Genomic DNA, 23,265 nt, shown 5'->3' with positions numbered 1-23,265 from the left:
TTTTCGAAATCCTAGAATTACTAAAAGAGCTAAATAAAAAATTACAGCAAATCTGAAATCCAAAGAAACAACTCCTTTGTCTTCCTGTGTTAACTCCAGCACATCCTGGATAATATGAAGACTCCAACCCTTGAATCATACAAGATACTTAAAAATGTTGTGGTTTTCCTTGTCCCTCTCCAAGTAGTCTCGGTCAATAAGATTTTCAATACGCTGCTTGAGTGTTTTTATGTCAGGCTTGAATATATGTCCCAATTTTTCAACACACTCCACAAACAATTGTTGAAGATCCAAAACTTTCTGCTTCTTCATAATCCGGGTAATTGCAGCATCGATAGCATATCGCCTGTCCTTCTCGACTTCTTTGATCACCTCCTTCGTTTCATACAAGGGCAGGTGAGGAATCTTGATTCTTTTCATTCTGCCTGTGAACTTAAAGTTGAACTCAAAGCTGTCATTTGGTGATATATTCTTTGTATTAGGCTCCTTCAAGAGGATCTTGTACTTTCCATATGACAATGAATAAAGAGTCTGAACCAAGTCATCATGGTCAAGATTTAACTGAGTGAATATTTGAATAGCTCAATCATGCTGCGTCGAAAAGAAATAGGAGAGCAGCCTGACAGCTTGACACAACTAGTTCAATGGTTTTTGACTCAAAGTTGCTATTAATGTAGCAAGTTCCCAATGAGTTAATCCAATTAAGTTTTCTACATTTCGTTTTTGTTTCGTAGAATCCCTCAAAAGCTTCAACGCAGTTCTTCATCTCTGCAGGAAGGTTAAGATTAAATGGTTTATAACTTGGCCACAAACCAGTTGTGAAACAGTGTGGTAAATCAATCCAGGATTTACATTCGGATTACTGTGAAGATATTCCGAGAAGCTGGTCTTATTGTCCTGAGTCCATGTCATATCTTCGACCATTTTATCAATCCTAGAGGTCAAGAACGTTCCACCCAATTTCTGTTTCAAATTTGTTACGAAACTTTTTTCATGTTCCAAGTTTGAACTCCGATCAAACAGAAGTCGAGGAATAAGTCTTTTCTTGTAGAATTCTATGAAAAGGTCCTTGGACCTCATATAAGAAACCAGCTTAGCAACCTTCTCAAGTGTGTCTTCGGGGGCCTCATCGCTCAACTTCTCATTCCCATCGTTTTTAAGTAGATTATCACAGAATGCATCTAGTAATTCAGCACCTAAACTACCAGCAACATGGTCCATTCCAAAATATATCAAAAGCGTTTCTCAGAGCCACTGAAAGATATAGTTTTTATCAAGCAATCACTGAAAAAGCCGGTACTTTGTGTGAAGCTCGAGTATATTTCTGACAAGGACATGTTCCTGCATGCCATAAGCTCCATTGAAATCCTGGTTACTTGATGCTTCATCTTTAGCCTGTTGGACCAAAGCTTTAACTTCAAGACTAACTTTCTGTTTAAATGCATTAGCAAGAGGTTCAAACAACTCATGTTCCACTTTCTCCACCAGCTTCTTCTCACTGCTTGAATGCAAGTAATGAGAAACTATATTCCTCTCCCTTCTCAAGCATAACTCGGCCTTCACCATGTAATCCATATAACTTTCCTCCGTAATCCAACTTGATGCTTTACGCGAATAGTATTCACCAGTACTTTTTATCAAGTGTGCTTCAATGTCCTCCTTGTAAGCATCCATTTTCTCTGTTCCAATTTCAACAATTATACCCATCACATTCTTCAACAGCCCTCTGTCAATTCGCTCTCCCTCCCGTTCTCTATCAATAAGACTGAATGCAGCAACTCTCGCTCTAAGATTTAACTCACGGAAGCAGTTAAGTCCGACTTCTTCTAGGTTAGTAAGTGATCTACTGGGGATGAAGTGGCGAGCAAGAAAAAAAAAGCAGTGCGACATCCGCCTAACCCGAACTTTATGTCTTTCCCAACTTTTGACAAACTCCTGCAGCATAAACTCTTCATGCTTCTCTACGAGAGAGGGCAACCCTTTCGAAGTAATATGTTGCTCGATTGTCTCCTTATATTTGTCATATAGCTGTTGACAATAATCATGAGGAGGTGGTTGAGTGCACATGTTGTAGATAGTTGTGTAAAGCATCATAAAATCTTCTGCGTCGAATGGAGTCTCAGATAATCCCTCTATAACCCTGTTCAGCTTGTTCACCCTCTTCTGGATAGAGTTCCATCCTTCATCCCACTCAATAAGTGAATGTTTCATTGTCACGAATGGAAACATTATTCTCCTATTGAAAACACATAAGAAGTATGCATCAAGTTATATCAAACAGAGTGGCAAAAATCGACACATAAGAAATGTTCTGTTTTTTTGTCATTATCTATTGTTAGGTACTGAATAAACTTGATAAAATAACAAATGTCTTGAAAAAAATGCAACAACAAAACCTAGTCCCAAAACTCAGTATCTAGGACCTCCCAACTTATACTCCGACATAGACTCAGTTCAACCAAAATTCACTAAAAATTCATCCTAATTCCAAAAACTTCACCGACAAATGCGGACTCTTTGTAACATACACTTTCGTTCTATGACATCAAATTAGCAATTTGACCCCAAGAAAAATTTCATTTGCAAGTTCCACATATAACTTAAAGTGAAAACAAATTACCAAGCAAGTTTCCTGTTTTCAGTTTTTTAACGAACAAAAACTAAAAATTGAAAACTAAATAAATAAGTAAAACTGAAAATTGAAATGGTTATCAAATGGGTCTCTAATTTTCCTAATAAGGTGATTCCAATAACTGCTCGGAATGAGGAGGCACATAACAATTACACTAGTCATACCTCTAGGGTTTTAACACAAATACTAATCACTAAAGGACATGAATTCTCTGTTAAAGGTAAACTTCAATAAAGTTATTGAGGACGACATATCAATAACATACGGAGAACTACAAAGTCGAATCATCGACAGTGCCAATATCGATCTCATATCTACAAAACGTCCGCATTTAAATAAGTGCAGTTAATCATATGCTAGAGAAAATTTAATCACATGGTACAACTATTGTCAAAAGAAACAGGAATGGTTTTCCCTACCTTGCAAAAGAAGTCTCCTTGGAGCGGAGAAAGATCAGTCCAGGATTTAGAACAAAATTCGCAAAGGCTTTCGAAACTCACCGGAGACTTTGTGGATGCAATTCTGGGGTTAAGAATCTCAGGTTTCATATCCAATTCACCACATATATATATATATATATATATCAAGCTCATACCCCAGTCTAACCTTCTTTCTATAGAATACGTTTTTATGGTTTTAACAAAGTAAAACACCCTAAAACGATTTACCTAACTTGCCCAACAGATAACATAAAAGCCTTTCTCCATGTCCTATTAGGGCTCGGGAAATTAAGCATAGCAAAATGGTCCGGAAAATCCTATCGTTTGGGGAAAAAAAACGAAAGTTAATTTTACGTCTGAAGAATTCTATTTACACCCAAGGCCATTCTCTGGACACCCAGCCACCAAGCTTTTGTTAGAGTTTTTCAAATTTACCCTTACAAGAAATTCTACGATATAGAAAACATGGCAGCATTTGGTGAGCATTTGCTTCGGCTTGGAAGGTATGGGGGTTGATAATTGCCGGATTGAGATAAAGAACTCGGACCCCGAAGATTGCGATCTTGAGGTTGGGTATCATATATTTTTGAATCTTCGATTTGTCTTGAGGATCTGCTCTTGATTTCACTAGGGGACATATCAGAGGGAAATTACAAATGAACACTTGCTTTCAATATTTCTACTCATAAAAATTGTCCAATTAAATAAGACAGCATACCAGCTGATGGTAAACTTGTATGATTCTTAATTGTACTGATTTGTTGATAGATAAATGATGCCTTTCATTGCTTAGTACCAACAGATGGCAAGGCCCTCGAGGGCGATGATAAGAGCAGTGATTTTTTTAATTTTAATTTTAGTATTGTTCTGATGAGAAAAAATATAGCGACTAATAGTACTGTAGTACAGTTCCCTTTGATTTTCAAACTGGTCTCAGTTCCTTGAATTACAGTAGGCATTAATTATCAAAATGCATGTTTTTAAGATACATGACATTGAAAAGGCAGAGAAGGGTTTAGTGACCTTGCCCTGCTCCACTTCATGCCAAATTTTTAGGTCTAATTTGTGCACTTTGGTTTCCTACAGATTGTGAATGAATGGTAGATGCATGAGCCACAATATTCAAGTTAACATTGTGATCAAATTCTTCTTGCTGCAGCAGGACCAGACATGTGAATGGACAGAAAGAAGCGACATCAAATTCTTCTTGGAAGCACACTTCGGTGTGATAAATATATGATATTTGTTCTGCATGATCTCTCTCTCTCTCTCTCTCTCTCTCTGGTGCAAACATTTGATTTATAAATTTTCCTTCATTTGTTTTTTGTTTTCTCTGAGTAAAACCATGTTTTGCCTTATGGCCTTACAGGATTAGTGCGTCTGACTTTTCATTTCTTCTCCTTTTAGTGCTTTAACCTTGTCATTTTGGGAGGTCGTATCTGAATGGATATCCTCTAGTTTTCTTGATTTTGCAAGCCACTGAGTTCTAAACTTCTAAGTGGTCTTGTAGTAAGTGCACCAAGTGATAGTAATGAATGGGATGCTGAATTGAGCTGTTCTAAACTTCTAAAGGTTGTGCTTTATTATATTCAGGGCATACATGAAGAATTAAGTGTTTTCAGAGGTATTCCTATGTGTCAAGTTAAATTGATTTTTGAGAGTTATGAGTGGCATTACTCTATTACTAGAGAATAGTGGTTCATGGCACCTTTTTTGTCGTAGACGGCAAGTTGTATTTTGGTAGCAGTACTGAGTTATGACTTTTGAGTCTTGTTGATGTCTCTGCTTAGCTAGTTAAGAAATCTCTGGTATGTTCTGAAAAGGGGTGATGAAGAACATAACAATACGTGGCATTTCACTGATTTTTATTTATTTTTTATTTAGCTTTGATAGAAGAAAAAATGAGTTTGAAGAGATTTTGATATCGAACAAAAATCTATATAGCATAATTTTCTTCTTTCTTTGCGTGCATGTTCTGAACATGAGAAATGATTAAGCACCATGCAGCCTACTTGTCTAGATTTTGTGTTTCTTTTTACCTGTTTAGTGAAGTTATACATTATATATAACTATATCTGATACAAATTTTGGTTTGTAGTAGGAAATTAATGTAAACAGCGTTGTAAGCTTTGCCAGTAAAGATGTGACATATCTCAATCATGTTTATGAGATGAGTTGTGCAGTAGTGTTGGTTGAAATTGTGATGTAATTTATTTATTGAAATTTGAAAGCAGATTGTTTCCGGATGGTGAGTACTTTAAATTTTAATTTGCTACAATTTTGTCTTGACATTTTCTATTTCCCTATCTTTCTTTTCAAATTGCACAAGGAAAAGAAAAGCTGCACCCAAGACAAATTCTATTTCCCTCTCTTTCTTTTCAGATTGCACAAGGAAAAGAAAAGTTGCACCTAACTCGTTTACTTGTCAAGAACAAATATGAGGTTAATAGTTACACAATGTGTTTTAGCTGGTTTGTGTAGGCACTAATATGCAAGTCATACAATGGCGTTGTAGACCATTTTGTGCATAATGTAATAAGTGTAGCCAAAGAGTTGTTTGAGCTGCCTTTTGAAGTCAAAAGCAAAGCTTCTATTATGAAAATGCTAAGAAAACTTGCAGCAGATTGTACACATCATTGACTATGCTTGTTATTATTAGATCCCAAGAATGAGTAAGAACATCTAAGACATTGTGTATTCTTCTTGTGGAGCCGTATGTTTATAATATTTGTGTATTATACTTGATATTATTTTTTTAGGTCATTATTATAATGAGATGAAATTTTCAGACATGGATATTAATTTTTTATGTACTATTTATTATTTGTAGCAACTAAATATTGTAGAACATTGTATAATCAGGAGAACATAGTACAAAGACATCCATGAGGTACTTGTTTATTGCATTTTCATTGCTTTAGTATTGCTTGTTTATTGCCACTTTATTGCTTATATGTTGCCACTTAATCTACGCAACATTACAATGGAGTGGAGCCTTGATTTTGAATTAGTTTTCTTAATTATTATAATTTGTTGTAGGGAAAATAACAATTGGTTTGATTTATAAAAAGGACATCACGTCTTTAATGGAATCACATTCTTACACACCTATATTGTCAGAATAAACCACTTTTACACTGTTGTCTTGTATGTTCTAAAACTGTCGTCTTATATCAAGGGCCACCATTCCGTATGAGGACAATTCAAGGAGGGGAGCTGCTGGGGCATTAAAACCAATACAGCAGTCACATGAAGAAGGTTTTACTCTGTGCTCTAACGGCGACTATAATGAGGGAGTAAGTTATAAGGGGTTCACTTTATAGTCATTGGATCAATCCAAGGGCTGGGGAGAATTGGGATAAAGTTGTGCAATCGGTAGGTGAGGAACCCAAACCCGAATTTAATATCCAGCAATGAAGTTGGTCCCAACAAAAAAAAAAAAAAAGGAGGCAAGTTCGAAAGTTTGAACAGAAAAAACCCATTGATCTCAAACTCATAGCTGAGAGAAACCGCTAAGCTCAGAAGCAGATTGAAGGCAGCGAACGCGGCGGTTGAAGGCAGACAGCGGCAACGTTGAACGCAACTCCACTATCTAAACCGTGAAAAAGTATTTATTTTGAGTGGAAGGAGCAAAGGCGTGGATTCAGAAACAGTAAAAAGACGAAGCAGTGGAAGGGGAAGGAGAGAAGCCGTATTCGTTGGAAGTGATAGGTTCCATTTGTGGAGCAAAGCCGCACAAAGACCCAACACAGACACCTTGCGATTGTTCAATAACCAGCATTTGGTGAGTAATTTATGGAATTTGAGTTTAGGGTTAGAGTAACCGTTTTCCCCAATTTGTACCATGAATGTTGTTAGATTTGGCATCTCTTCTTTGTGCTTCACTTGCATGTTAATTTTTGCTTGGGTATATGTTAAAAAACGAATGAATATAAAGTCAATAACATGTCAATAACATGTCAATAATGATATGAATAAGGTAATGGTGTTGAATTGGAGGAGGCCCTCAAAACCTTCCACATTTGAAGCAGTGCAGAGTGCAGATTATCTCTCTGGAGCTAGAATATATATAATTTTTGAAATAAATATTATTTCCGTTGTTACTAAATTTGCCTGTTAAAAATGAGAACATATAATAATAAACTCATGAATAAAAGTGCAAAGCATTTGAAAAAAGGTTGATCTATGACGATTATGGCTGAGTGAAGAAAAAGCTAGAAAGAAAGAAGGATGTGGCAATGGCTTAGCGAGCAGATAGCAGAGCAGATGCTTTGCTTTGCTTCCTTCCACCATCTTTCTCATTTATTTATTTATTTATTTTGTGTTGTGTATGAAATGACAATAATTGTCATGTGTGTGAAGTGCAGAACTTGCCTAGATTGCACTCACACTCACTCATGCATCAACCATTGATTGGAGTTTGGATCCATAAATAAAACACATGCTAGTGCTTGTAATTCACAGAATCATTGCATTAACAGGTATTTGCACAAAATATGTCATATTGCTTTGATGATGTTAAAGCCTGTGATCAGTAATCCCTATGCGCATGTACTTTGTAAAATTTGTAATGTGCTGGTTGACTAGTTGTGTAAATACCAATGTGATTGTGCAAATACGTGGTAGTATATGTGTTCACGTTATTTCATCTTGTATTTCAGGAAATGGGATCCAACGTTGAGCTGGTATGGCCAGAGTCAGAGGCATATTCCTCACGGGTGAACAACTGCTCACATGCAAATTCATCCCTAGCTGTAATTCGAGCGAAGTTGAGTGCCGAACAATTAGAACAATTCAAGACATCATGCTTTGGCCATCTTCTGAATATAGATAAGATTCAGTTTAGCGGGCAGATTGTGCATGGGGTTGTGTTGCGTAGAGTAGCGGGGCAGGGTGTGAAAGACTTGGATGGACTGAGTTTCTTAATAGGGTGCGACGTTGCTCAGTTCACTCGTCAGGATTTCTGTTTGATCTCAGGGCTTCGTTTTGGGGAAGTGCCTGAAGTTTCCAGTGGAGAAAGTGATGAAATTAGACTTCAGAAAAGATATTTTATAGACGAAGGAATTACATGTAATGCTTTAGAAGAAGCATTTGTGAGGTGCACAGAGGAAGATGACGTCTACAAGCTAGCTCTTGTTTACTTTGCTGAGTTAGTGGTTTTGGGAAGGGACAAACATTTGAACATCAATCTAAATTACCTGACCCTTGTAGAGGACTTGGATGCGTTCAACAGGTTTCCATGGGGTTCGGTGTCGTTTGACAAAACCCAAGACAGTCTGTTTTCTGCACCAACAAAGTATGTGAAAAGCTTTGAAAATGAAGAGGGAAGAGGGAAGGGGAAATGTAAGGTAACCGGAACAAGCCGGAGAAATGAGAAGGGCAAGAAGGATAACCATGGTGAAGTGCAAAGGGGTGGCTGGAGTTTTAAAGGTTTCACGTATGCTTTCCAGGTACATGGTAATAATGTTCATGTCGTTATGTTTTGTTGACTTTAAAACTTAAATAATAACTTGTGTCCTGTGAATTGTGTAGATTTGGGTATATGAATTAATTCCTAGAATGGTGGACCTGAATTACTGCAAGGTTGTTGATCCGACAGCTCTCCCGCGTATTTTGCGATGGAGAACTACTACGTCATTTCCCGAGATGAGAAAGTTGAACAATTATTTTTTCCAGAGCAAAGAGGTTTGGTTTGCAGCCCTTGGAACTATTTATAAGATTCAATGAAATTATGAAGTAGAATGATTGCATATGACTCTTATACATTTTAAACGATCGATTCGATTCTTGGCGCTATGTCCAAGTGAAGAGGAAATGAGACAACCATATTGGAGTTGGCCACAGGGTCGCCCTGCTGTTGTCTCGGCAGAGTCAATTCCTTCTTCATGTGCTGACCTTGATGAGTTGAACAAGGCGGTAAGCTTGTTGAGGTCCGAGTTGTTTCAAGTAAAGCGGGAAAAGGACGTCCTTGAGTTAAAGGTCATACGGATGGAAAAAATTTTGGGCCTTTGTTTAGGTCCTCATTTTGAGCAGGAAGTGAGAAGGGACATAGCTTTACTGAAAGAGAGGACGAATCGTTGTGTCGTGTCACATCTATTTAAGGGATATGAGGAAGTGGATGGCATGCAATGGGATGAAGGGCCAAGTAATAGAAATGAAGGAGAGGAAAATGAAGAGGAGGACATTGAAGGGGGTGAAGGGCCAAATAACAGAAATGAGGGAGAGGACAAGGAAGAGGAGGGGATTGAAAGGGGTGAAGGGGCAAGTAAGACAAATGAGGGAGAGGAAAAGGAAGAGGAGGGGATTGAAGGGGGTGAAGTGCCAAGTAAGAGAAATGAGGGAGAGGAAAAGGAAGAGAAGGGGATTGAAGGAGGTGAAGTGCAAAGAAAACCAAGGGAGGTAGAGGCTCAAAGGAAAAGAAGTGAGGAGAGCAAGTGAAAATAAAAGCAGCAAAGGAGAGGAAGCGCAAAGAAAGAGCATTGAGGAGAGGAAGAGCTGCAAAGAAAAAGCGTTGAGGAGAGGATCGAAAAAAAAGGAAGGGCAAGGAAGTGAAAAGGCAGAGAGTGAGGAAAAGGAAGTGCAAAGAAACCAATGTGAGGAAGAGGATGATGAAGTTATGTTGGTTGGCGATGACATTGGCGAGAGCACGGAGGGGACAAAGGTTGAGGTTACTGTCGGGGAAATTGATTTGGATCAACCTACAGCTGTGTTATCTCAATTGAACGTTTGGTTGAATGATGAAGGTCAAGGTGTGGAACGAGGGGTCCAATTACGGAAGAGGAAGAGGATTATTCCTATGTGGAAGATCGTTGAAGCTAGTGAAGTGGTTAAAAAAAATTTGCCAAAGACAACCGGACTTCGGACGTTAGACCCAATGAAGGCGATTCCGCATGATGATATGGTGAAATTGCTGAAACTTTGTTCGGAATGGCGCCATAACCCAAAGTAAGTCCTTTGTTTTTTGAGATAGAAGGCATGAGTGTTAGAATTCGCCGTTAGTATATGTATTTTCAGATTAGGAAGAGAAGTATTTTCTGGAGATTTTAGCTAGAGAGCATGAAGAGAAATGAGGAAGGCACTGTTCTATTGAATTCTTACAATATGCAGCTTACATAGTGTGTCTGACAGAGAGAGAAATGTGATTCTCTTCTAGAATTACAATCACCCTATTAGGTGCTTACACGTGTCATACCAAATCTAAGCTAGAGAATCCACCTAGACTATGATCTAATGGTTCTCATTACATCATTTAAAATAGACAGAACAGAAAATAGAAAATGACTTCTGCTCTAAGAAATCAGGCGAAACGGATTATAAATCAGCTAGAGCGATTATAAATCAGAGAACAGGATTATATTTCAACAATGAGTGTATATATTTTTAAATTGTTGTGTTCTAAAACTTTTGTATATTCATAGTTTGGTGATGCAATTTGGCAACGTGGAAGTTGAGATTGAATTCTTCGCTTCCCTCGTCAAAGCTGACGGTTGGCTGAAAGGAGATGTAAGTTTAATTGATTATGCATTTGTTTGAATGTGCATAGATTATGAGATTGACAAGGAAAACATGTGCAGCACATTGATTTGGGCTTGTATCTCATCCGGAAGCGACAACAACAGTTGGAGGAAGTAGAAATATCGGATTGGACAACGACCGATGTATTTTTTATGGTATGTGATGCAGGATGCATAGGACCTAAATTGTTTAGTTTCCTAATTGATTTGTTAGTTTCCTATATTCTTTAGTTTTCCAAATCCTAGTAGGATTTCTAAGTTAGTTTTCCAAATCCTATTAGGATTTCTAAGTTTCCTATTTTATTAGGAATATGATTTCTGTTTTACCTAGGGATTTTAATTCTATTCTCTCTAGGTTTTAGTTTGCTATAAATACCCCTATGTAGTTCTTTACAATTCAGATTTGAATATTGATTAAACATTCCTTTAAACTCTCTGATTTCTGCCTGCCTTCTACCTTTTCTTCCCTTCAGCTTTTCTTATCTGTTATGTCTTATTGCTCTAAGTGTTTAAACTAACACACCCAGGGCTGTGCTACATCAGTATGGCATAGGCCTTGACCAAGTGCAGTTAATAATTACAAATTATCCATACTTGCTTTGTGGAGTTGTTTAACCATTGATTGTTTTCTATTTCACAGAATCACATCCATACTTGCTTTGCGGATAATAAAAGGAAAAAAGAGCAAGTTGGGTGGAAAATTAGAACCAGTTTAGTGAACGTTGTAAATGGCAAGGTTCCGGCTTGTGGATTGGAATGGCAGAACACGTATAAGGTGTATGTACCTTGTATGTTGCAAAAATATAAGCATTGGGTGGCTCTAGAGATTGATCTGATTCAGTGTGAAATCAAAGTCTACGATTCAATGGTTTCACTCATTCCAGATCAGAGCTTAAAGGAAGAACTCACCCCCTGTCAATTACGATTCCAAATCTTGCACAACCCTCGACTTTTATGAAGAAGGTGTTTACGCGAACGAGTGCACAGAGATTGGTGGTGTCCATGGCCAATACATCGTGTGGATGTTCCACAACAGGCTAATGAGTGAGCACAACTTTTTATTTAATTTTATTACTTTAATTTGTCAATTATGTTAGAATGTCATTAGTTGAATTGATCGAGTTCTTGTTTTGCTTCAGAGGCGATTGTGGTATGTTCGTGTTGAAGTACATTGGTGTTGAGTGCTTGAGATTTCCTTAGCTACTTGCACCTCGCAGAACATGCCATTTTTTCGGTTGAAGTTGGCTGCAGAAATTGCACGGGGAGATGCTTACATGCCATGATATCGGTTGAACTTGGTTTAGGCACATGATGATGAAATAGGTTTTGGGAATGTCAAATTTCAAAGTCATGTAAATACACAATAGAGACCCATGGGTCCTTTTCGAATTCCACCTCTGCTCCTGAATTCTTCTTCGTCTTTCTCAATTTTAGTGTATTTGTGTACAGAAATTTAGATTTAAATTACTTGGACAATAACAATTAGAACCAAAATAGTGATAAATATTATAAGCGGATGCATGCTTTCATTTTGATTAGTGTGATATTACGCTATGTTTATTCTCATATTGTGCAAAATGTATATGGAGCTGGTTGCGAGCATAGAAAAATGAAGACTCGAAATGGAGATGCTTGAGGGTTGGAGAGGAGAAAAAACTTGGATCTGTAAATCTATTGCACGTGGGCAATCTAAATGGATAGGCGATGCGTTTTTGAAGTTAGACACATGCCATTCCCATACATAGAATGTGCATATGGAGTGTAAAGTTTTTTTTGATGTAATGAAACAAACATCGGTGTAATATTGGCCTAACTCCTTGTGACATTTACCTAACCTCAACAAACTGCATTGAATTGGGATTTGAAGACGCATATGTGAATTTGGATTTGAAGAATGCATATTCACATAGGGACTGATGGCTTTTTAAGTGTATTACATCATTGCAAAGTGATATGTCATCATTTATCCAAGCCACCATTCCAAATATCATATCCCAATCTTTAAGCCGTTCAACATGCCTTGACTTAATCGCAATGGGTTGCATCTTAATAAGGTAATTCTGTAAGGGGAATAGGCTGCTATGGCCTCGCCTCCAATATTTTATTCAACCATGCCCTCCTTATAGAAACACATGAAAAAATGTCCCCAAGTGCAATGCTCTAAAAACTCCCTATTGGTTCCGCACTGCCCCTCGGGTTTGAATCCCTCTCTCCTTTATAATCGGTTAATAAATTGGTTGATTTTCTTTATTTTATTGGTTTTGGGCATTGAGTAACATAACTTGATAATGTATATTGGTGCGTCGATATTGCATGTCTGTTGGGTCTATATTGCTTGTCTATTGCGTGCATATCTTTACATTTATTAAATGCGTGTATTGATTTGTATTGCTACGTGAAATAAATAACAATACAGAACAGGACAAGCAATATACATAATAGATATGAAATATACACGCAATAGACATACAATATACATCGATCCCCAATTACATCAACCATAAAAGTCGTATTGAATAGGAAATTCTACTTAAGTTGTTCTTCCTACGAAAACAAAGAATAAGGACCGTTTCCCCCCTTAAATCTAACTGGAGTCCTACTTTTGCCCCCAATAAACATGCAATATTGGAGCAATAACATGCGATATACATGCAGTAAACACTCAATCAACTTTCAATAAACTTTCAATATCGGTTCAATAACATGTGAAATACATGCAGTTAACAATCATGAAACCTTCACGAAACATGTAAACAATCAATAAACCTTCAATAAACACTCAATATCGGAGTAATAACATGCGAAATACATGCAGTTAATGAACCTTCAATAAACAGTCAATATCATGCGATTTACATGCAGTAAACAATCAATAAACAATCTATATACACTGAATAATTATGCAATCTTAAAAAAAAGGTATTGTCTTATTATTGCATCGTATTGGCCATGTATTGTCATTTTATCGTCTTCGTATGACTTTATTTTTGTAAAGTAAGTCTAGGAAAGTTTTTACTGGGTTTCTGACAAGTAAATGCTTTTGTTTCAAACAATAATTTAAACTCAATGCTAATCCACCTATTTCAAGAACAAAAATTACAAATTGGGTTTGAAAAGTCATTGGTGGTGCGTGCAACATGTGTTTTTGGGGAGAACTTTTACAATCCTTGAAACCGTGCACTTAATTGGTCATTAAAAGAACAAATAATATGACAATTGATACAACTAATAAAACTAATACCAAGTCCTTAATGGACTTCAGCATATTAAGCATTGTAGCATCATACGTGTCGACTTGCTGTCTGCTTGTGGAGGTTACATCAACCCATTGAATCCATTGCAGGCTGGTGGCTCCTAATTGCAGGCATCATATATGCAAAATAATTCATCAGAGTTAGACCTAGGATTTTTTCACCCACATACATATTCTGGAAATGAGAACTTACATAGGAGGTTAGACACTTCCAAAATGGCTTCCCTCGATTTTTATCTGATTTTGAAACCCGAAGCACCATTGCAGCTCCACAATACTGACACCTCTTTGTTTGAGCGGGAGATGAAGACGAAGACATGTTGAATCTTATCACTTGTACCTCTTCTCACTCAGATCTTCTCACTAAAACCTCTTCGGACTCATACCTTCTCAGTTATACCCCTTCACTCATAAGTCATAACCCTAAACTTCTCACTCAGCTCTCTCTCATCTCTGCCCAAATCGAATTATATCCTTCTTTTCTGTGTGTGGGTGGGTTGGTCACGATCTGGACACCTGTACCGTCAGAATTGTGACACATTTTACTCCGATAAGCGATATACTATTTCACTACCAATTAATCTTACAATTGAGGGGACACTGCTTTAAATATATTATTTTCTTTATATTTCATTAAGGCAACTAGTTGGATAAGAATCCGTCATTTAATAGGGGTAGTGTGGTGTGGGAAAATGAAAAAGTATCTGATGGGACCTTCTGTCACTAGTCAGTAATCCATCACATTTGTATCAATGAATTTAATGGCGGGAAAAGCCTAACAATGGCTATGGAAATAGGTTATTAATTGACTTTTGGACGGTCTGACTCCCTTTGCATTTGATGACATTTTCCCTTACTTTGTCTTATGTTTTGGGTGTTGAGTTGATTTCTTTAAAAGGGTCAACAGTAAAACCCAAAACACCTTTTGAGCAGTGCAACCAGAGGCTAAAACAAACCCAAAACCCCGTATATTCTCATTTCTCCCCTCTTGCAGTCCTCAAATCGTTCCATTCCAAAAATATTTCAATGAATTCCAAACATTACACTACAGTCGGAGGAAAGAGAAGGAAGCATCTCCATCTGGATGTGCCTCAAGCCTTCATCCCGGAATTAGCTTGGTTTAAAGTGATGTTATACGTGGCAACCAACTCCTCGGAAGATCTCTTTCGTATGGCATGTGTGTGCCCATTGTTCAATACGTTGGCAAACACTCCACAAGTGTGGAACACAATTTCAATGGAAAAGTACCAAGACCATCCTAACTGGTACTATGCCGCAACGCAAGTCCGGCATTTCGTGGACCAATGCGAGGCTTGCGAACCACGAGGCGATATTTAGAAGCGTTAGACATGTTTTCAGGCGAGTAATGTGGAAGCATTATGCAGGATGCGCGTTGCAGCCACGGCGAGCCATATGGAGCGTCATATATAGTTGGACTACTTGGCATGTCCGGTGAGTCGATCAAAAGAGGATGCATTAGAATTCTTGTGTTCTTTGAATCAGCGTAACAACATTGATATAGAAAGGAACGGGGATGCTTTGAGACGACGATTAAGCGGAATTTTCTCTGTTGGAAGACATATCGTAGATATGTTTCACTATGGGAAGATTAAGTTCAATCAGTGCAGCGCTTGTAACAACAACGGCTGGTGTTTTGTTATTCGGCTGGCCTAGTGAAGAAAAGATCAATCACATACGGACTTGTTGCAATCGATGCAAATGGCACCGTGAGAGTGTTTTTTGGTTCAAGGTGATGCGTGTCTATGTTGTGCCAGGGAATCCATACCCTTATAATTAGTTGGAGTATGTTTCTACGGTTTTTATGCGTGTCTATGTTCTACAAATGTTGTTTTCTATTTCATGTTTTAATCTATTTTGTCTGGTGTTTGTGCGCTGTCCTAGCCCGTTTTATATATAAATGTATAATATTTGCTATATAGTGGAATTATTACTGACATAATTGCGGCTAAGAATGACATTTTACTGACACAGATATTTTGCACAACTGCAATCTTAATATTTAGTAGCAACGCATGCATGAAGTGAGTATGTGTCTTTTCACGGTTATTGGGAATGACATTTTCCCACTTAGCATATCCCAAATGATTGGGTTACACGTTTCTTAAGCAAAACTTGAACAGTGAAAGACTTTGAATAATTATTTCCTGATGTTGTAGAATGGATGGCTTGTATATTTCCATTTTATGTTTGAAAACATCCCTTAAACCTAAAAAAGGAAAAACATTAACAAATTGAAGAAGAAAGCGATGCTTTTGCACCAGAAATGGTCTATTCACACGGAAAATAAAAATAAAAATAAAAATTTGGAGTAAATATAATTAACAAATGTACAAGCTAACAAGTAATATAACAATAATAATAAAAATAATTTTGGATAAATAATAATAAAATACTAATGTAGCGTAACCATGAAACAGGGAATTCAGGAGGAAGATGAAGTCTCAATGAGGTCGTAGCAATTTTCGGAACATTATTGTGATTTTTGTGTATTTAGTTATGAATTTTCTAAGAAAAAGTCATAAAATAATAATTTAGGGTAAAATGTAAGGATGTGGCCATGTTGACTGACGCCTTACACTTGTCAAGGAATGAAAGGTGAGGGGCTGAGATCGCGCCAGGTGTCCATTTGGCAATTATTTTGGCTTTTTTAGTGCAAAAATCTTTGAAAAAATGCAATAAATAGTAGAAAAATCCTAAAAATGCCCCGAAAAATACTCCGGCCTCCGTGTGACGTTATAAAACGAGGGGAACCCATAGATCATCCATTTCGCAATTAAAAATTCAAAAATGATTTACATAACTCACTTTCCTCTTAACCCTAAGTATATATGTTGTTCACTTTAACTTCAATAACCTACTTCAACAAGCATCTCCCGTTAATGTTCGGAATTGTTTTTTAAAATGCGTAACCACTAATCGGGGAATTCAGCAAGGGAGATGGAGTGTCAATGAGGTCGTAGCAATTTTCGGATCATTATTGTGATTTTTGTGTATTTAGTTATGAATTTTCTAAGAAAAAGTCATAAAATAATAATTTAGGGTAAAAGGTAAGGATGTGGCCATGTTGACTGACGCACACTTGTCAAGGGGTGAAAGGTGAGGGGCTGAGATCGCGCCAGGTGTCCATTTGGCAATTATTTTGGCTTTTTTAGTGCAAAAATCTTTGAAAAAATGCAATAAATAGTAGAAAAATCCTAAAAATGCCCCGAAAAATACTCCGGCCTCCGTGTGACGTTATAAAACGAGGGGAACCCATAGATCATCCATTTCGCAATTAAAAATTCAAAAATGATTTACATAACTCACTTTCCTCTTAACCCTAAGTATATATGTTGTTCACTTTAACAAGTATATTTCCTTAATATTCGTTATATAATTTGTACTAATACAAGAATTAGTTTCCTTTCATATATAAGGATGTAAAATTATCTGTTTTGGTTATAATAATGTACATATATAATAAATGCACCACTACTTCGAAGCCATAATTGGGCGTGCATGCGCCTAGAGCTTTGAAGACGTCAGAGATAGTCAATAAGTTGTCCATATGCACCTGCACCTAGAGTTTTCAACACGTCGTGCGGTATTCAATAAGTTGTCCTTCGGCCGCATTGGGAATCAGTAATATATTTTCTATCATGTCCAATCGCATAAACATATAATATAAAGAAATAAAGCAATAGTAGGAGATGAACCAGTACAAAAAACAATATATAACTGGTACAAAATAATGCCATAACTTTGTCACAAAACCAGTCACACATGCTTTTCCATAAACCTTACCCTAACATATAATACATAAAGGCAACATTGCATATGATGCAACCATGTCCAAATCTGATACGTGATCACAAAAAAATGGACATGGCAGCAACATATGACTGAAGTAGATGCACTTTGCATCGTGTTATAAATAATTAAAGACATGAAAATATGAAGGTTGAAATATTCTATAGTAGTAAGCATCAAAATAGGTTTGAAGCAGAGCTTAACGAAAATTCTGGTTCCTCTGATTTGCCTCTACTCAAACACGATAACCAAAATGGTTACTTCCCTTGCTGAGTATATTTGTTAACGTCGGAAACGGTAATAGATGACCAATCAAACCGAGTACGAGCGAGTTTTGCATAGGACGGAAGTAGTCGAATCCAGCTTGCATCACACGCTTCTTTGACTCCTTTGCATTAGATGAGTTCTTGTATTTTTGAACAGCTACACTCCGAAGTCGTTTGTGTCTACGCTTCATGCGCTGCAACTTCGCCCTATCCAGTTGGCCTGCCTTTTGTCATCTTCAATTTGGCCTTCAACAAATTCCAAACGTACCCTTGCCCTTTGGATTTCATCACCAAGTTGAAGATGCCTCTCCTTCCAGAAAGCAAGAACTCTTTCAGACTCAAAACTTCCAACAAAATGGTCATTCTGTCTAGGAAAGTGACATTGCTTGTCTGGTGACTCACTTGCGTTTCGAAGGCGGTCTTTGTTTGGAGGGGTGTTTATTACGCTCACATCAAACTTGGTTAGTAAATCCATTCAATGGGGGGAGAGAGTTTCTGTGGAGGAGAGAGTGTCAGTAGATGGAGACAGATTCGGTGGAGGAGTGAGTTTTTGTGGAGGGAGAATTTTTATGAAGGGGGTGATAGTAATACCAATAAAAAAGGGTTCCCGCCAAAAAAAACATTTGGTTGACAATGTATAAATGAAAAAAGGTCTCATACAATCTAAGTTTAATCCTAACTAGTTTGTTTAGTTTGGTTGGGTTCACTAACTAGATGTCACTTCCATTGAGTTTCTTTCAACCACTAACAGTGGTGTAAGGAGAGTGTGAGGTTGACATGCTTGAAAAGCAAAACCTGACACCTCTTTTTTTAAAATTGAAATAAAGTAGATATGTTGACTACACGCAAGCTTTGGTATGTTGATCTATAAAGCTATGTTCCATTTCTCAAACGAAATTGCATCTGCAATCCTCATCCTCCAAAACAAATAGGATTATTCAAGTATGTCAACCTCTTCAGGCGCCAACAACACAATCGAAGATGAAAAATTGGAGTCGCAGGTTCCGTTTCCACGTTGTACTCGCCGACCCCTTCCATTTTCAACATCATTTGGGAGTAGGGGGACTCGATGATCCATTAGAGGCAATAGATGCAGTCAGTACCAAGCTGGATTATAATTCGGTGATCAATTCATGGCACGAAATGTGTTGAAGACGAGGCCATTTTGGCTGATCTTAACATTAGAGTGAACAAAGCGTTCTCCCAAAAGAACAAGTACTTGAAGCTGAGTCATAAAAGGAAGCTGAATAGTTGAGGAGTTGGATGCAGTAATGAATGATGAAATTAAAGGTTGTTTGATGAACCATATGCGATGCGAAGAGCACCACAGTGAACTGGAGTTGGCATTCAACGAAGGATTCGAAAAATTCCGAGCATTCGCGGCAACTACTCATACAAGTTATAATTGGGACTATGTGTCCCCTGATGCTGTGAGAGAGATACTAGACGATGGTGGTGACATGAATGAGCATAAGCACGTCAAAGCTGCTCGGAAGAAGCCGACCGATACGACTAAGTGATTGCGGCTACAGCTGTTCTGTTGGTTGGGGGTGATCGTGGTATTGCACAAATTAGAACTATATTCCCTTAATGTCATTATCTAATATAAAATAATACAAATATCAGTTTCATTTGCTTCATATATAATTATTGGGACTATGTCTTGCAAGTCATCATGTGTTCCTTCTATCTAACATTATATTTTGCAACTATGGAAATATTATTCAATAAGCAGTCAATATCACAGCACGTTGGTAATCAGTAAAGCCCCATTATCATGACACGTGAGTCATAAGTAAAATGCCATGTGCTATACATTGTGTAGTGAATGGTTTATGGTTTATGTATATATAATAAAATTCTAAATATTGCTGAATATGTATTTTGTCTAAATCACTGGGGACATGAGTGACCATAAGCATGCGAGACACTGCTAAGAAGAAGGCGTATCTGACCTAGTGATTGTGGCTACCGTTATTGATTTATTGGGGAGATCGTGGTATTGCTAAGAGGGAGCACATAAAATGCTTTGCAATCAAAGTTTCTTTTGTGTGTGGAATTATGAGTAGTTCAAATGTTAGTGTACCCTTTCATATTACCCAACCATTGAAATGTGATTAGCTGCAATGTACTTTTTACGTTGCTTTCTAATCTTTCTGTTCCAACAAAGTGCTTCAAGTATCCTTGACTACGAATGTTTGCAAAATCGTGCACCTAATAACCAGATCCATTTCAGATCTTAATCACGGTAAAACACTAGAACATAACATTACTTAAAAGTGGGTCTGCTACAAATGATGCGTCTTTGCTGAAATCATTCTGGTAATGGAAACAATAGGTAGCTCTTGGAAATCTGCATGCTTTGTCATATAATCAATAAATCTCTATTCAAACATAATTACAGGACCGTCCCATTTCCCGAGCAGAGGCGAACCTGCGGAACCCGGCATCACCCCATGCGGGTTCCTCCTTAAATCGTCCTCATTTGCCATAGAGGATTAAGAGGCGCGAGACTTTACTGCGAAATTTGTCAGTCTCTATAAATTGAACATTCCCAAAATTTCCAGCAAGGCATTATATAACCCAATTGGCAGCATGCACAATATAAGCTCATGCAATTTACATAAATGGCCTCCGGCCTTCAAATGATTCTAGCAAGACTGCCCACAAAGTTCTTAAAATAACTTAATGCATCAAACATGCATATAACAACTTCAAAATCTACTCACGCGCACCTTCACTCACTTAGTCCCCAGGACAAGCCTCAATCCTGGCAAAGCATATGATAATTCCCGCAATTTAAATCATAACATAATATCCTAAATTCGCATATAAACCATTTAACTCGACGACGCTCAAGACCTGTCACTAAGGTCATTCTAACCCTCCTGGGATGATAGAACTACACAACAAAAGTCTAGAGGTCAACAGGGGTCAAACTACCCAACTTGGTCAAACAGGCCCGCGGGGCCCGACCTCAAATCATGATCCGACAATTCCTATAGGTTCTACAAGGTCTAGGACACACGTCCTCCAAGTTTGGTCCAGATCGGACGGTCGGATCGCTCACGATGCTTACGATCGGACGGTCACTAAAACCCTAACCTAGGGTTAGCATTTACAGGTATCGGGACTCCATTTTACGATCAAGTCAGATCCTACATGATCACGGAAATACCGGATCAACATATTATAATTTGAGGACCATCAGCGGTCCAAACCTAGCGAACGGAAAATCGCAATATCCGATATCAGATTCGGAACCTAACGGTATCCAAAATGAGATCCGAGCACACCTACGGCGCTCGTGACATCGAGAGGATTACAATGGGACAAAATGCCCTACGGCTACGATGCCCACAGCGCCGCCACTGCTGCCGGCGGTCGTGGAGTGTCTAAGCGATATCGCATCGCCGGAAAACCTCCAAATCGTGAGCCAAGACTCCTACCCTAGGTAATACACCTAATTTGGAGTCACTTTTGTTCTTGGATACCCCAAAAACTGACGGAAGTGGCGGAATCGCGATCATCAAACCGGCGAATTCAAATCGTAGATCGAGCTACTTAGCCTCAAAATTTATGAAATCCTACCCAACCATCAGCTAGATCATGCAGAAGGGATGAATTTCCATACCTTGATTGCCAAAAATGGCGGCCGGACGACGAGAGAAGCGAGCCGCGAAGTTTCAGCGACCAAGGCGATTTTCTTCAATTTTCAGCGAAACCGTGGTGGCGGCGAACCATTTGGGAGTAGGAAGGGCCAGCGACCGGTCATTTATGCAGGCCCCGTCGACTTTGGTGGCCGGACGAGAGCACGGCCGGCCAAAACGTGGCCGGCCACCGTGGCTGTCGCGAACCAGAGGAGAGAGGAACGCGCGGGAGAGAGACAGACGGGGGCAATTCCGTCTTTTTAACAAAAATCCATTTTCCAAATATTTACGATTATGCCACTGAGCTTCTTTTGACCATATCTCTCTCGTTACAACTCCGATTCGAGCCCACTACGTGTCTACGGACTCATCTCACCGTGCTCTACGCAACGGTACAACCGAAATTCCCAAATTCCTTCCGGTAAGAAAATGACCAAAATATTATCCACGGGTAATTTCTCAATTCCACTTAAATTAATTAAACATGGGATAAATTTGGGGTCGGGGTGTTACAATAATTCACCATAAACTACCCATTTTACAAGGTAAAAGTCATTGCTTCTTCACATAAATCAAAATTTGATGCTTTATCTAATGTCTATGAAAATTTCTAAATAGGGAGAAGACGTAAAATTAACATGTGTCCAAATTTCATGCAAGAATGAAACCAAGCAAATTTTCATTTCAATTATCAATGGACATAGTCAGAGCTCATCGGTGGACATGAACAAAAAAATAATAATAATAAAACTGCATCTAGAAAACTTCACCTGATCATTAGTCTTCATAATAACCGGGCTTCGTATAATAGAAACCTAAATCATTGAGTTGGTCCGTGCATCCTGTAAAATTCGTCAAATAATGGGTCACTAAGATCTATTGGAGTTGATTCGTCATTGTTCGACGGTGATGTCCTGCATAAACATCAAACAGAAGCACATAAGAACTTTACCTATTCAAATTTTAGGTCTTATTATAAATAGTGTTAACATCTTACGGTGTGTTCAAATTTCTTGGGCATTGTCTTCTATCATGACCAATGTGTCCACACTCCCGACAGTGTCTAATCCCTCGCTTCATTGCCTTTTCCTTTGCTCCCGTTACTCGTTTCGACCCTCCATTGCACCTTACTCTCTTAGGGTCTTTCATATATTGTGTTTGAGAGCTGGACCCTCCAACTTCGTTATTACTGGTCCATCCTTAACCTTCCTTCACCTGCAAACTTTTTAGAGTCTCTGACAGTAGCTCACATCCTTCTTCACACATTAATGCATCCTCAACCACATCTGAAGCAAGTCGGGACATTGTACTCCGCTTTATTAAAAGACCAGGATCTGCAGAGTCTTTAATTTCGTTGCCATTTGCATCTGATACCAATCCAAATTTCGCAGTTTTCTTCTACCTCTTCAAAATGTATTTATCGGGCATATATTCAATCTGGTCCCTTCTGAACAATGCTAGGATGTGCTTGCAAATAATTCCAACAAATTCAAATCTTTTGCAGCTACACGATGCGTGGTCAGAATCTTTGACATATACGACTTCTGCCACTCTTGTTTCCCAATTTTTCCTTTCGCTCACATTAGGACAACTTTAAAGCATCCTCTGTTTCAGCTCTAGAAACATGCTGTACTTTGTATGATTCTTGCTCAAACTTTTTGAAACATTGTCCTTGTGTACAAGGTAGCCATTTGTTGTTC

At 38.1% G+C, this 23,265-nt stretch overlaps 1 protein-coding gene, 1 long non-coding RNA gene and 1 pseudogene across 2 annotated transcripts; 1 reads left to right on the top strand and 2 right to left on the bottom strand.

Annotated features, from left to right (window-relative positions):
* Window positions 1–135: 135 nt before the first annotated feature.
* On the bottom strand, window positions 136–2,211 carry LOC103337107 (cullin-1 pseudogene; annotated as a pseudogene).
* Window positions 2,212–6,724: 4,513 nt separating this feature from the next.
* LOC148915624 (uncharacterized) lies at window positions 6,725–11,544 on the top strand. Its single transcript, XM_089041967.1, has 8 exons — window positions 6,725–6,856; window positions 7,734–8,522; window positions 8,605–8,756; window positions 8,847–9,452; window positions 9,508–10,017; window positions 10,491–10,575; window positions 10,647–10,742; window positions 11,227–11,544. Exons 2-8 carry the CDS (start codon window positions 7,737–7,739, stop codon window positions 11,542–11,544), a joined length of 2,553 nt encoding a protein of 850 aa, XP_088898093.1. The 5' UTR covers window positions 6,725–6,856; window positions 7,734–7,736.
* Window positions 11,545–22,227: 10,683 nt separating this feature from the next.
* On the bottom strand, window positions 22,228–22,749 carry LOC148915623 (uncharacterized). Its single transcript, XR_016122112.1, has 2 exons — window positions 22,563–22,749; window positions 22,228–22,479 (listed from the first exon to the last, which is right to left on the bottom strand). It is a non-coding gene; the product is annotated as an uncharacterized LOC148915623 (long non-coding RNA).
* Between the last annotated feature and the right edge of the window lie 516 nt (window positions 22,750–23,265).

Source organism: Prunus mume, linkage group LG7, assembly GCF_029339155.1.
Source record: "Prunus mume cultivar Tortuosa linkage group LG7, ASM2933915v1, whole genome shotgun sequence".
In the NCBI taxonomy this organism is placed as follows: domain Eukaryota; kingdom Viridiplantae; phylum Streptophyta; class Magnoliopsida; order Rosales; family Rosaceae; genus Prunus; species Prunus mume.
This window is presented reverse-complemented; position numbering and strand designations above follow the sequence as displayed.